Source organism: Alosa alosa, chromosome 8 (genome assembly GCF_017589495.1).
Source record: "Alosa alosa isolate M-15738 ecotype Scorff River chromosome 8, AALO_Geno_1.1, whole genome shotgun sequence".
NCBI lineage: Eukaryota > Metazoa > Chordata > Actinopteri > Clupeiformes > Clupeidae > Alosa > Alosa alosa.
Genome location: NC_063196.1, coordinates 34,555,111 through 34,570,215, shown reverse-complemented (window position 1 = coordinate 34,570,215; position 15,105 = coordinate 34,555,111). Strand labels below are relative to the sequence as shown.

The following is a 15,105-nucleotide window of genomic DNA, read 5'->3' as shown; positions in this document are numbered from 1 at the left end:
GGGCTACTACCGCTATAATGGTTCACACCTCTCAGTTTTTTGTGCGGAGGTTTTGTTTATTAAAAGATATTTTTAGCCAAAAGTGAGGGGGCCATTGGCCCCCTGGCCACTGTGCTTCCGGCGCCTATGGGGTGGGGGCATATCCGGTATGGTCATGGTACACTGTAAATAATGGGGGTGGGGGCATATCCAGTATGGTCATGGAATGTTGGTCTTGGCAGCACGTACCCCTGGCTGCATCCTGCAGATGAGTGCTGGGCTGAGTGGGGGTCATCACAGGGCTGTCAGTTTATCACTTAAAAGTGCATTTAAAAATGAAATATTAAATATTCTGAGCCATTCTGTTTTTTGAACTTTACCTTAGCACTAAAAACCTTTACTCCTATGCATCCGATTTCTCTAAGTTAACTTGTTGCTTAACTTTGTCACTAAATAAATCTATTCAACTAATAAATACATCTTCTACATTGACTATATGAGATTTGGTGAATGTGTGCTTGTATGCATAGGCCCTCCTGTTGCCTATTCAGAGAATACCATACCACTGGCTAACTGTTAAGAAGACGATCTGGCAAGTGGCCTGTTGGAGAGCCCTGAGGCTGAGCTACAAGAAGAGAGACCGTCTAAAGGAAATTGAAAGTAAAAGTTAAAGACTCTTGTCCATGTCCTGCCTGTGACCGAGTCGGGACTTGCTGGAAATGGGGAAGGTTTCCAGCGGTCCCTGAGCACTGTAGCACACGGCATCATCTCCACCACCTGACACTGCCACCACCTCAAACTTAACCCTTTAGCACATGGCATCATCTCCACCACCTGACACTGCCACCACCTCAAACTTAACCCTTTAGCACATGGCATCATCTCCACCACCTGACACTTAACCCTTTAGCACATGGCCGTTGAAAACCTGTTGGTAGCATCGGCTAACTAGCGCCAGATTTCGGAGTGCAGGGGACAAGCCGAGATGATCTATGAAACAAAAGTTCACACTCGGTATCATGTTTCAACACACTTTAGGTCAATATCAAACCAAACTTCTCCATTAAGCATTTTAATTATTGTATGTCATCCTGAATAGTGCACCTTTTAAGCATTTTAATTATTTAATCATGAAAAACATGATTAAGAATGAAAAACATGACTAAGAAGTCTGTTAGCTGAGTAGCTGAAAGCTATGGGCAGGAATGTGACCACATTTCATTCTTAAAACTGTTCTCCGTTCCTGAACATTCACAGAATGCTGTTAAATGAAGAGGTGAAGCAACACAGTTACTACACAGGAGCTACACAGAGCAGGAACTCCACAGAGCAGGAACTACACAGAGCACAAGCTCCATTGTGTTCAATCCAGCATGCATCACATCAAGTCAGATCTGCACAGATCTCCATGAAGACGAACACGCCTATTCATCCTGTAATGAGTGCACCTGGAGCAGGGCATCATGGGTATTTATAAGGGTCTTCCCTGCAGGCACCTATTGTAGATTTCCTCTTGCACTGGCCCCGTGTTCTAGCACCTTCCTCTCCCCTACTCATCGAATGCTCTCATTAAATCCACTCATACTCATCTCTCCCCTACTCATCGAATGCTCTCATTAAATCCACTCACCCACACAAATACACATACTCATCTCTCCCTACACCTTCTTATGTTTGGTAACATTACTATTTTTGCTCTTTCACAATAAATGTTGATTTGATTTAAAACGTAACCATTGAGTTTGCACTTTGTTAAAGCTTGCAACCCATGTATTCTAAATCAGCGTCTCTAGAGGGCGCCATGTCAATAGGTTTTGCCAGGTCGCAGACAGACCAACTTCTGGTAAAGTGGCTCTTCTTCCAGCCGCAAATGGTCAATTAAAATGTCATTTGAGAGGAACTACATTTTAATTTAACTTGATGTAATCATAATTACGTTTACATTAATTGTGGTGCAATTTGTCATCAGCATTGTCTCTTCGACTGGTAGTGTAGCAGTAAATTAGCACACTGTAGCCTAACTTTTCATGTGGAATAGTCCACACTATCTCCAAAAAAACTGGTCCATAAAAAAACGGTTTATGTAGGCTATAGATAATTGGGCTAAAAAAACAAACAAAACTTAATTCAAGGTATAGGCTACTAGCCCACTAGCTTCCAAACATGAGTAGTAGTAGTATTATTAGCCTATATTATTATTAGGCTATTATTTTATTTTTATTTATTTATGCATTATATCGTTAACGTCTAGGCTACTATCTCGTCATAGCCTAGGCTACTTTGTAGAGAGCCCATTTCCTTTCCGGGGTTGCCCCTCCAGTGCACGACTAGGATAGCCTACATTTTCGCGAAGCTGATTTCCTGAGAAGTCTGCTGGATCATCAAATCTGATCATTTGTGCGGGGTTTGCCTTGGCTTTTCCGTAAGCCTAGCCTACTCCGGTGGCTGCATTGTAGCAGGTCAAAGGGTAACACGTATTTAGTGATGTATTAAAATTAGTTCGGCGGCTCTCCCCAGTTCAACTGCCTTGTTTTCGTGCTGCAGCTGGATTAGGAAATGTCTGGTTGAAGAATTCCTGACCAAAAAAGGCACCCCGTTTGTAATGATTGATTAGAGAAACAACAATGGCATCGAAGGTAAGAACTCTTTATAGTTGATTATCCCTTTCCCTCAAATTCTTGCGATCTGTCCATTTTGAATTCTTGTAGACAGCCTGCTCTAGCCTACTAGGCTACCCAGAGCAACCCAACCGTGGTACTCGGGAAGTGAACTGGCTAGAAAGTATCTTATGGTGAAGCTTCACTTCAGTAGGCTACATTGTTCGAATCAAACAAGTAGAGTTTGTGAAATAATCTATTAATATCAGTGTCAATTCTGTGGATACTATTCAGAGTTCAAAGGCCTTGTTGAAACTTGGAAAATTTGTATCATTAAGTGTCTTGTGACATTTTACTAGCCTTCCAATGCGGGTGACGTCATCGCCAGACATCATGGGAAATGTAGTTTCAACGTTTTGTGCTATTAGAAATGATAAATAACTTTGCTTTAGCCTATAGTTTTCAAATTCGAATTCGAACATTTAGTTAGGATTAGTTTTATTAATAATAACGACTACAGCACCAGTGGCAACGCGATACGTTTAGGTCTGTTTTTTATCTTAGGGCTAACGTTAATTGGCAGAAAGCGGCCGCCGTAGGCTAGGGGCGTGAGGGGAAATGTCTGAACTTTGCCATGCTATATCTTTCATAGCAGGTTTTCCTCCTGAAAGGAAAAGGTTTAGCACCAGAAGCAAACCGTCATTAAAGGACTCGTGTTCTATTCACACATTGGAAATGCTGACCTGGCTATGACTGCACGCTAATCTAGGCAAGGGTATTTCGCTTTCTACCAGACTATATAATGTGAGACAAGTATTTAACAAAAACTCAGTCTATATTGAAAAAGCACACACTGTTGTGAAAACTCACAGATAAGTGAGAGAGAGAGAGAGAGAGAGAGAGAGAGAGAGAGAGCGGGTGGGTGGGTGGGTATAAGGGGCTCTTTGTGGCATCCGCTCTTCCCCCTGAATCAGTGTGTTTCTTCATGCTCTGAGTCGGCTCTTAAGCTCCCTCCTGCACTGTATGCGCACATAAATATAACACACACACACACACACACACAGAGCTACTGGCCACCCACAGCGTTGGGGAAACTACTGGAGAACACACACACTTGAATTTCCCCATGGGGATCAATAAAGTATCTATCATCATCATCATCATCACACAGACACACACACACACACAGCTACTGGAGAGCACAGCTGCCCGCTACTTCGCCCAAAGGGAAAAGCTGAACAGCCAATCGGACTTAGGGGGGAATAGTCTGATTAAAGGCTCCATCAGGAAATAGAAAAGGGAAGCAGGCCTGTCCCCCAAACACAACACTGTCAGTCAGTCACCGAATTTGGGGGAACGGAACTTTGGGGAAAATTAACAGAAGTTTTGGGAGGGGTTTGGTGAGTTCGCTCTCTGGTGTTTTGTTGGTATTTGGTTCAAATATCAACAAACGTATCAATACTGCTGATTACTTGATTTGGTTTATCCATGATGACGTTCTGATGTAAGAGTTGAGCAACGTTCAGCCTTTTGGGTTCCATTGCAGTAGAGAAGCAAAGGTAGAATAAAGACATAACACCCTTTCCTTTTGGGTTCTATTCAGGTTCTATACAGTAGAGAAGCAAAGGTAGAATAAAGACATTAAACAGCCCTTTTCTTTTATGATTGAAGATGTGCAAAGGGGAAAAGGCAATTTAACTACCTGAACTACCTGCAGATATGAATGTTGTTGAGCTGCTGCAAAACAATATAGTTCAACTACCGGTACTTCTACAATTCTGTGTAGTTCACTACTTCACTGGCAGTGTGTGTTGTGTGTTGTGTGTGTGTGTTGTGTGTGTGTGTGTTGTGTATACGGTTCCAGCTCAGCTGGTTGTGCCTGTTCGGTTTCTCACGGTGCAGCTAAACAGCTGATCACAGGGACCTGACATCATCCTGCAATGACACTATAGGACCACATGGGGCAGGATTACTGTTGGGACTATACACATTAACATGTGTGTGTGCGTGTGTGTGTGTGGGACTATACATTAACGTGTGTGTGTGTGACTATACATTAACGTGTGTGTGTGTGTGTGTGTGGACTATACATTAACGTGTGTGTGTGTGTGTGTGGGACTATACATTAACGTGTGTGTGTGTGTGTGTGTGTGTTCAGGCTCAGGTTTTGTATGACTTCACTGCTGAACCAGGAAATAACGAGCTGTCTGTGAGGGAGGGGGAGACCCTTACTGTCACCAACCAGGTGAGTCAGTCACCTGACACACACACACACTTACTCACTCACTCACTCGCAATCCTATTGGCTTTATTGGCATGATGAGATTGTGTGTATAGAAACACACACACACACACACACACTTATTGGCTTTATTGACATGATGGGATTGTGTGTTGTCACAGTAGGCACACTATATAGAAGTGAGTAATAGTAAACAAAAAAATAATTATTGAAAAAATGAGAAGATTCTAAGATGAAAACAGTACCATGAAATGTTTTCTATAGGTGGGTGTTTGTAGGCTGATGAAAACAGTATGAAATGTTTTCTATAGGTGGGTGTTTTCTATACGGTAGGGGGTGTTTTCTATAGGTGGGTGTTTGTGGGCTGATGAAAACAGTATGAAATGTTTTCAATAGGTGGGTGTTTTCTATACTGTAGGGCGGTGTTTTCTATAGGTGGGTGTTTGTGGGCTGATGAAAACAGTATGAATTGTTTTCAATAGGTGGGTGTTTTCTATACTGTAGGGGGGTGTTTTCTATAGTTTGGGCAGCTGTGGCCCACTGGTTAGCACTCTGGACTTGTAACCGGAGGATTGCCTGTTCGAGCCCTGACCAGTGGGCTGCGGCTGAAGTGCCCTTGAGCAAGGCACCTAACCCCTCACTGCTCCCTCGAAATGTTGCAGCAGGCAGCTCACTGACCGGGATTAGTGTGTGCTTCCACCTCACTGTGTGCTGTTTGTGTTTCACTAATTCACGATTGGGTTAAATGCAGAGACCAAATTTCCCTCACGGGATCAAAAAAGTATATATACTTATACTTATACTTTAGTTGGGTGTTTTCTATAGGTGGGTGTTTTCTATACTATAGGAGGGTGTTTTCTATAGGTGGGTGTTTTCTATACTGTAGGGGGGTGTTTTCTATAGGGGGTGTTCTATAGGTGGGTGTTTTCTATACTGTAGGGGGGTGTTTTCTATAGGTGGGTGTTCTATAGGGGGGTGTTCTATAAGGGGGTGTTCTATAGGGGGCTGCATAGTGTTTAGTGTGCATTGCCTGCCCTTATTATACTGCATTACAGCATATAGTGAATGTACACATTCTCTTCCTCAAAAATACATATTTTACTCTTGTTCTATATTATAATATAGATATACTAGAGTATGTTTGTATGTATGTATGTATGTATGTATGTATGTATATGTATATATGTGTATACACCAGGGGTGGAAATTAAAATTTGAAAATGTGTACATCTACCATCCACTAGCAGATTTTTGGTCAAATTCACCAGCCACTCAACATTAGAATATTACTTTGTGTCTGAAATCTACCAGCCGCTCTCACATTTTAACAGCTGGTGGCGTAGACATAACTCATATCACTGGTTGCTTACGAGAACATAACGTCTCGTATTTACACTTTAAAAGCTCATACAAAGTCTATCTCAGAAAACAAACATTTAAAGAAGCTTGTGTGGGTGTGTGTGTGTGTGTGTGTGTTGTAGAGCATTGGAGGAGGATGGATCGAAGTACAGAACTCCAAAGGAGAGGTGGGCCTGGTCCCAGAGGACTACATTGAGGTGAGGACACGCATGCAGGCACGCACACACACACACACATGCGCGTGCGCACACACCTGAGGTATGTGTGTCTGCATTAATGAATTCACCAGTCTAGACTACTGTTTCATTAAAACACATGGTGGGAAACACACACACACACACACACACACATAATCCCCTGAAGGGTCTGAAATGGAGGCAAAGGACAAGGGAAGGTGGTAGTGGGAGAGCACCATATTCAACACAGCAGGATGCCTGTGTAAGACTCCTAGCACTGATAGCTGTGGTGCTGGAGGTGTGTGTATGTTTGTACACTTAACTTGTGAACATTCCTTTGTGTGTGGCTGGTGTGTGTATGTGTGTGTGTGTGTGTGTGTGTGTGTGTGTGTGTGTTTGTGCACACAGGAAGAGCTGATAAACAGTTTCTCTAAACATTGCTCATCACTCTACTAACCCTCGAACCCTGCGTTTAGTTTTTTAATTCCAGCTGTAGTTGAGTTTAGTCTCTTCTGGCACGTCTCTCGTTCTCTTGCGCCAGCTGATGTTGATGATTGGATTGTGAGTTTACATTCCTCCAAAGCTGCCTGATAGGAGTCATTAGTCTCTATACTGCCGACCCTCTAAAACACGTCACACAGAGAACCGCTCTTTCTCCACCCAGAGAAGTGTGAGCATTAGCATTAGCATCCACACTATTCCAAATTCATTTGTGCTTCATTTCCATACGACTCAAACGATTTTGAAAGCACTGGTTTTGTGGACGGGAATCTGAAAACATCCAAAAACGATGACTTTCCCTTCCTGATTGGACCCTGGCTGATTTCTGATGTGTCTTGACTCTCTATGACTCTCACTACTAGCCTGCTAGCGCCGAGCGTACGGGAATACTAGCCTGCTAGCACTGAACGCAACATGGGGACGGGAATACTAGCCTGCTAGTGCTGAACGCAACATGGGGACGGGAATACTAGGAATGCTAGTCTGCTAGCGCTAAACGCAACATAGGGACGGGAATACTAGCCTGCTAGCGCTGAACGCAACATGGGGACGGGAATACTAGCCTGCTAGCGCTGAACGCAACATGGGGACGGGAATACTAGCCTGCTAGCGCTGAGCGTGCGGGAATACTAGCCTGCTAGCGCTGAGCGTGCGGGAATACTAGCCTGCTAGCGCTGAGCGTACGGGAATACTAGCCTGCTAGCACTGAACGCAACATGGGGACGGGAATACTAGCCTGCTAGTGCTGAACGCAACATGGGGACGGGAATACTAGGAATGCTAGTCTGCTAGCGCTAAACGCAACATAGGGACGGGAATACTAGCCTGCTGGCTGGAGGCACATAACATGGGGCGGGAATACTAGCCTGCTAGCGCTGAACAACGCAAATGGGGGCAGGAATACTAGCCTGCTAAGCGCTGGCTGATGCTTGGGAATACCTAGCCTGCTAGCTGGCGCTTGGAATACTAGCCTGCTAGCTGGCGTCTGGGAATACTAGCCTGCTAAAACAGCATAACATGGGGACAGGAATGCTAGCCTGCTAGCTGAGCATCCAACATGGGGGCCGAGAATACTAGCCTGCTGGCTGGCGATATGGGAATACTAGCCTGTTAGCACTGAGCGTACGGGAATACTAGCCTGCTAGTGCTGAGCGTACAGGAATACTAGCCTGCTAGCACTGAACGCAACATGGGGACAGGAATACTAGCCTGCTAGTGCTACTAGCCTGCTAGCGCTGAACGCAACATGGGGACGGGAATACTAGCCTGCTAGCACTGAACGCAACATGGGGACAGGAATACTAGCCTGCTAGTGCTACTAGCCTGCTAGCGCTGAACGCAACATGGGGACGGGAATACTAGCCTGCTAGCGCTGAGCGTATGGGAATACTAGCCTGCTAGCACTGAGTGTCTGGGGAATACTAAGCCTGCTGGTGCTGGCGTCTGGGAATCTTAACCTGCTAGCACTGGGCATAACATGGGGACAGGAATACTAGCCTGCTAGTGCTACTAGCCTGCTAACGCTGAACGCAACATGGGGACGGGAATACTAGGAATGCTAGCCTGCTAGCTAAGCATAACATGGGGGCCAGGTCCTAGCCTGCTAGCTAAGCATAACATGGGGACGGGAATACTAGCCTGCTAGCGCTGAACGCAACATGGGGACGGGAATACTAGCCTGCTAGCGCTGAACGTACGGGAATGCTAGCCTGCTAGTGCTGAATGCAACATGGGGACACAAGCTTTGCTAGCGCTGAAAGCAACATGGGGACGGGAATACTAGCTCTGCTAGCGCTGAACGCAACATGAATACAGGCTAGTTTTGCTGCTTTGGTAGCATCTGCAGTGTAGTTATATTACACATTTTTCAGTGCAAACATGGTCATGTGATCTGTGCTATGGTCATGTGATCTGTGTTATGGTCTGTGTTATGGTCATGTGGTCTGTGTTATGGTCATGTGGTCTGTGTTATGGTCATGTGATCTGTGTTATGGTCATGTGATCTGCACTTCAGGTGTCCCCCTACCTTCTGGGTGTCTCGTGGGGACAAGATTCCGAAATTGAAAACGCGCTGTGTGGACGGAGAACGTATTCAAAACAAACCAAAACGGCGTTTTAAAAGAGCGACGGACTAGTGTGGGTGGAGCCGCTTTATCAACCCATCGCTCCAAGAATCCTCAGACCATGGAGGGGAGTTAAACATGTATGTTGAAAGTAATTGTGGTGAATAATTCCTTAATATTAATCTTAGACTGGCAAACTTCAGGAAAACTCAGGAATCAGGTTTATTCTGTTACAAGCAGAGAGGGTACAAAAAATGGTCTAAGTAGCCTAGGCCATGGCCTCTGGATCAACCTCTCCCTCTCTTCAGTTCTCCATCCTTCTAGTTCACCTTAGTCTGACAAACATTGCAGTTTAGTTACTTTTGTATGGGTTAAACAAAGGAAGAATTTGGCGCCAAAACAAGCCAACATGGTTGGTTCTCCACTTGGCATCAGACACACCTACTCACACCTATCTGAAGAACATGAGGAGGGATATCTTGTATATCAGAAATATCACTTATAGAATGTTCCAAACATTCTCACAATCAAATCATTATAATCCTTGTACTGAGACTATTACAATGATACCAGACATGAATATATTTACATTATATCAAGGTAACATCCTTTGTCTTGTGGATCTGATAGCCCTTAGAACCAGTACATTAGCATTTCATTGGGGGAGGGGAGGGTGTGTCTGTTTAATGCCAAGAGGGGCCACATGGCTAACTGAAACTAGTCTAGAAATTAAATTATTATTAATTTTAACCGTAAAATTATTGCTATCAATGTACATGTTTGTAAACAAACATGCGTACATTTTGTTGTATATGTTATTTGCCCTATGCAAATATATGTATGTTCATGTTAGTGAACATAGATGCTTCCATTTGGTCACATGTTTTGTCAGGTCATATTTCTGTAGTAAAAGTACTATAGTAGGTGTGGCTGTACAGATTCAGATGTGGAGGGGTTTGTATTTATGTTTTGGCTATTATTATATACATACAACACACACATTGTAGCATACATACAACACACACTGTATCATACTAGCAAAATAGATATTGTATCATATAAAAACAACATGGTTAACAAAAACACATTACATTACATTACATTACATTTGGCTGGTAGCTTTTAATAAGCGACTAACAACATGTTAAAACAGTAGGATTTTTAGATGTTGGTGGAACACTGCCAGTTCCTACAAGGGCAGGGGACATCCTTTCCACTTTCAAAAACTCCTGAAGACCAGCTCTTTAGAGAACATCTACTCTCATAGCAACACTTACAACAAGTCTTACTGATCCTAGCACTCACCAGCCGTTTTAAACTGACAAGTAACTGTTAAAAACAGCACTCACCCGGCACTTATTCTTACTGTACTCTAATGTTTTTTTTAAACTGTCCTAAAATTGTGAGAATTGTTCTAAAACTTACTGTTTACCATGTTGTTAGTCGCTTTGGTTAAAAAGCGTCAGCCAAATGTAATGTAATGTAATGTGATGTGTTTTTGTTAACCATATGTTGTTTTTATATGATACAATATCTATTTTGCTAGTATGATACAGTGTGTGTTGTATGTATGCTACAATGTGTGTGTTGTATGCATGCTACAACGTGTGTGTTGTATGCATGCTACAATGTGTGTGTTGTATGCATGCTACAATGTGTGTGTTGTATCCTAGAGCGATGTACGTCATCACTGTCTTGACAAAGTTCTGTCTTCAGTTTGACGAGATGCCTGTCAGGTTGAGTAGCTGATGTCGTCCATTCAGAGTGTTCATAGACATGCTCCCGTCTTTGTCTAAGCACTGTGGTCATTTCTGTGATCGTCATCATGACCTGAGTGATTGATTTTTGCGAGCTCTTTCTGCTTTGCCATAGTAACCTGACTCAGGGAGCCCAATATGGAGGACATAATCGCCACTTGTCCCTTTCTTTGCCCATGTGTCACCCTCTGATGCACAGGAGTTCTTGATTTAGCTCCGTTAAGAATCAAAGCCCGAAGCCGAAAACATTCTGAAGAGTGTTTAGGAGTCCAGAACATTCTGAAGAGTGTTTAGAAGTCCAGAACATTCTAAAGAGTGTTTAGGAGTATGCACATCTGTTTGATAGGGAAACCCTCTGAAGTGTACATGGTCTAGATCTGTTTTTGTTCAGTTTATTTTTATGTCAGAGCTCAAGGTCGGTGTGTGTGTGTGGGTGGGACAATTGGGGACTTCACTGACTCTGTTAGATGACGGTCAGCATTCACTGATTGACCCTCTGTTTCTCTGGCTTGCTTTATATCTTTGTTCTCTCTCTCTCTTTCTCTCTCCATAGATCGGTAAGCCAGGAGGAGGGGGAGGACCACCAGCACTGGATCTGTCCTTCTTTGACTCACAGCCCGCCGCAGCCACCAGCACAACCACACACAGCCAGGTGAGACACACACACTCGCGCGCACACACATACACATGCACGCGTCACGCACACACACACACACTCTCGCTCGCACACACAGATGTGCACACATGCACACATACACGCGCACGCGCACACACACACACTCTCAGCAAGGAGGGGAGAATCCACATAACTGGAAAGCTTGTAACTGGAGTCACACAAAAGGACTTCTCTGTATGACCAGCAGGATGTGGCCCTGTGTGTGCTGTGTGTGCTGTGTGTGTTGTGTGTGTTGCTGTGCTTGGAAGTGGTTGATCCTGTGTGTGTTGTGTGTGTTGCTGTGCTTGGATGGAGTTGATGTTGTGTGTGTTGCTGTGCTTGGAAGTAGTTGGTCCTGTGTGTGTTGTGTGTGTTGCTGTGCTTGGAAGGAGTTGATCCTGTGTGTGTTGTGTGTGTTGCTGGTGCTTTTGCAGCAGAAGATGTGTGTGTGAAAAGAAGAGTGTGTAGATGGGTTCCTCCCTGCAGCGCCTCGTGCCACACACACACACACACACACACCACCGATCTGAATGCTCTTGAGGAAGCTGATGTGTAACTGCACGGTTTCTCTCCTTGGGTGGGTAACCTCAATGTTATTCAGATAATAACATTCATTTATGCAAGTATTAATAGACGTGTTGAAAACAGGCACACTAAATCAAACAACTATGCTAAAAGTGAAAGACGGGCACACTAAAGCATACAGCTATGCTAACAGTGAAAGACGGGCACACTTAACCAAACAGCTATGCTAACAGTGAAAGACAAGCACACTAAACCAAATAACTATGCTAACAGTGAAAGACGGGCACACTAAACAGAACAACTATGCTAACAGTGAAAGACAGGCACACTAAACAAAACAGCTATGCTAACAGTGAAAGACAGGCACACTAAACCATACAAAGTCAAAGTCAAAGTCAAAGTCAGCTTTATTGTCAATTTCTTCACATGTTCCAGACATACAAAGAGATCGAAATTACGTTTCTCACTATCCCACGGTGAAGACAAGACATATTTTACCAATTTAAGTCCACAGACAAACATAACATTCAAGTAAAACAAAAAAGTAAGTAAATAAGTAAATAAGAGGGCACATATAATAATGAAAAAAATAAGAGCAGCAAAATTTGGTTGAAATACAGCTATGCTAACAGTGAAAACAGCCACACTAAACAAAACAACTATGCTAAAAGTGAAAGACAGGCACACTTAACCAAATAGCTATGCTAACAATGAAAGACAGGAACACTAAACCATACAGATACGCCAACATGAAAGACCGGCACACTAAACCAAACAGTTATGCTAACAGTGAAAGACAGGCACACTAAACAAAACAGCTATGCTAACAGTGAAAGACAGGCACACTAAACCAAACAGCTATGCTAACAGTGAACATTATCTGTATCTGCTAACTGTATCTGTATCTGCTAACATTAACCCAAGCTCTGAGGTAGGTTAATACTGAATGCCTGCTGTGTGATTGTAGCCACACCATCCTGTTTTAATAGGCAGAAACCAACAGCAGTATTTCCTCACCTTGTATCTATTCTATAGCTCTACTGATGTTCCATCTACATGAGGTTCTATAGCTCTACTGATGTTCCATCTAGAGGTTCTATAGCTCTACTGATGTTCCATCTACATGAGGTTCTATAGCTCTACTGATGTTCATCTACATGAGGTTCTGTAGCTCTACTGATGTTCCATCTACATGAGGTTCTGTAGCTCTACTGATGTTCCATCTACATGAGGTTCTGTAGCTCTACTGATGTTCATCTACACAAGGTTCTCTAGTTCTCTGATGTTCTAGTTCCAGATGTTACTAGTTTTTCTAGTTCTTTCTCTCTCTCTCTGTCTGTGTGTGTGTGTGTGTGTGTGTGTGTGTGTGTGTGTGTGTGTGTGTGTGTGTGTGTGTGTGTGTGCTCTCAACAACTCTGTTCCACACTGCTGGTCTCTCTTCTGTGGTGTGTGTGTGTGCTCTCAACAACTCTGTTCCACACCACTGGTCTCTCTTCTGTGGTGTGTGTGTGTGTGTGTGTGTGTGTGTGCTCTCAACAACTCTGTTCCACACCACTGGTCTCTCTTCTGTGGTGTGTCTCTTCCTTTCCTCTGCTTCTACCTCTTCCTCTCTTTGGGTTTCATATCTCTTTCTTTCTTTCTTTCTTTCTTTCTTTCTTTCTCTTCCTGATTGGAGGGGCAGTATGTCCTACAGAGAAATCTCTCAGCACCATGGTCCTGATTGTCTCTGTAGGGGCAACAAGCTGGAATCACATTGTTGATTTCAATATGTACGACCAGTGTCGGCCAGGCTTAACCTCAAGTTTTCAATTTACTAAATATTCAATCTGTTTACTAAGACAACGTCCAACGTATATATTGAGGATTGACTGCCTCCCTTGAATGTGGAGGTCCAACGTATATATTGAGGTTTGACTGCCTCCCTTGAATGTGGAGGTCCAACGTATATATTGAGGTTTGACTGCCTCCCTTGAATGTGGAGGTCCAACGTATATATTGAGGTTTGACTGCCTCCCTTGGATGTGGAGGTTTGACTGACTCCCTTGAGTGCCCACCACCCTGAGGCCGAACACCAGTGCTGTTGCCACAGATGACTCTTTCCTGTAGGTAGATTCCTTGACTGTAAATGGTTTGTACAGTGTTCGTGTTTCACGAATGGAGGAACTGTACGACCCTTGTTGACGTCAGAAGGTTGAACGCTTCTCTGGAGAGAGAGAAGACTGACTGCTCCTATGGAAGAGGGTGTGTCCTGCGCTACAGATGAACACACTTATTTCGGAGAATGTGTGTGTGTGTGTGTGTGATTGCGCTGTTGAAGTGCACAGACAGCAGAAGTTGTTTTCGTGCTTCGGCAGAGGAGTTGATAAAGTACTGGCTGTGGGTTGGTGGTGGAAGTCTGAACCACAATAGGAAGAGAAGACGCTGACTCTGCAGGGATGTTTTCTTGAGTGTGGGCAAACGCCTGCATTGCTTTTCTGAAGCAGGTAGGCCAGATAACTATGCATTGCAATTGGCCAGATAACGATGCATTGCAATTGGCCAGATAACGATGCATTGCAATTGGACAAAAAAAGTTCTGTGGCATATTGTTAGATAAGCTCTGATGTTTCGAATATCTTATAGGATAAACCGACATGACTTTGTGACTACGGCTACATGCTCAAAGAAATGTAGTCGGTCATCAGTTGTGACACCCAGGTTACGTCCTGTTTCAGCAAGGCAGCAAGGGCCAGGGCAGATGAGCAAAGCTGGATACTGGTCTATTGGGGAATAGCTGGATACAAGGATACAAGGAAGTTTATTGTCACATGCATATAGTTACTGGAAGTAAGAAATGCAGTGAAATTATGTCTGGTGTCAGCCTATTTGTGCATTAATAGGGGGTAAAAGTGCAGTAGAAGAGGGTTTTAGTAGATTAAGTGGCAAGGGCTGCATAAAAAAGGTGGGGGAGGATTGGGATTGGGTGGGGGGCACCAACAAGGAGCAATGATTAATACTGGTCTATTGGGGAATAGCTGGATACTGGTCTATTGGGCAATAGCTGGATTAATACTGGTCTATTGGGCAATAGCTGGATTATGGTCTATTGGGGAATAGCTGGATTAATACTGGTCTATTGGGGGATAGTTGGATTAATACTGGTCTATTGGGGGATAGCTGGATTATGGTCTATTGGGGAATAGCTGGATTATGGTCTATTGGGGAATAGCTGGATTACGGTCTATTGGGGAATAGCTGGATTAATACTGGTC

General features: G+C 43.7%; 1 protein-coding gene across 3 annotated transcripts in view; it reads left to right on the top strand.

Annotated features, from left to right (window-relative positions):
* The first annotated feature begins 2,282 nt into the window (after positions 1 to 2,282).
* The window catches only part of snx9b (sorting nexin 9b), a 34,981-nt gene continuing 22,158 nt past the window's right edge, over positions 2,283 to 15,105 (top strand). For all 3 annotated transcript variants that reach the window (XM_048250244.1, XM_048250243.1, XM_048250242.1), the window contains exons 1-4: positions 2,283 to 2,615; positions 4,735 to 4,821; positions 6,300 to 6,374; positions 11,228 to 11,326. In XM_048250244.1, coding sequence (XP_048106201.1) covers positions 2,604 to 2,615; positions 4,735 to 4,821; positions 6,300 to 6,374; positions 11,228 to 11,326 — 273 coding nt within the window. In that variant the 5' untranslated portion in view covers positions 2,283 to 2,603. The remainder of the gene's footprint in view (positions 2,616 to 4,734; positions 4,822 to 6,299; positions 6,375 to 11,227; positions 11,327 to 15,105) is intronic.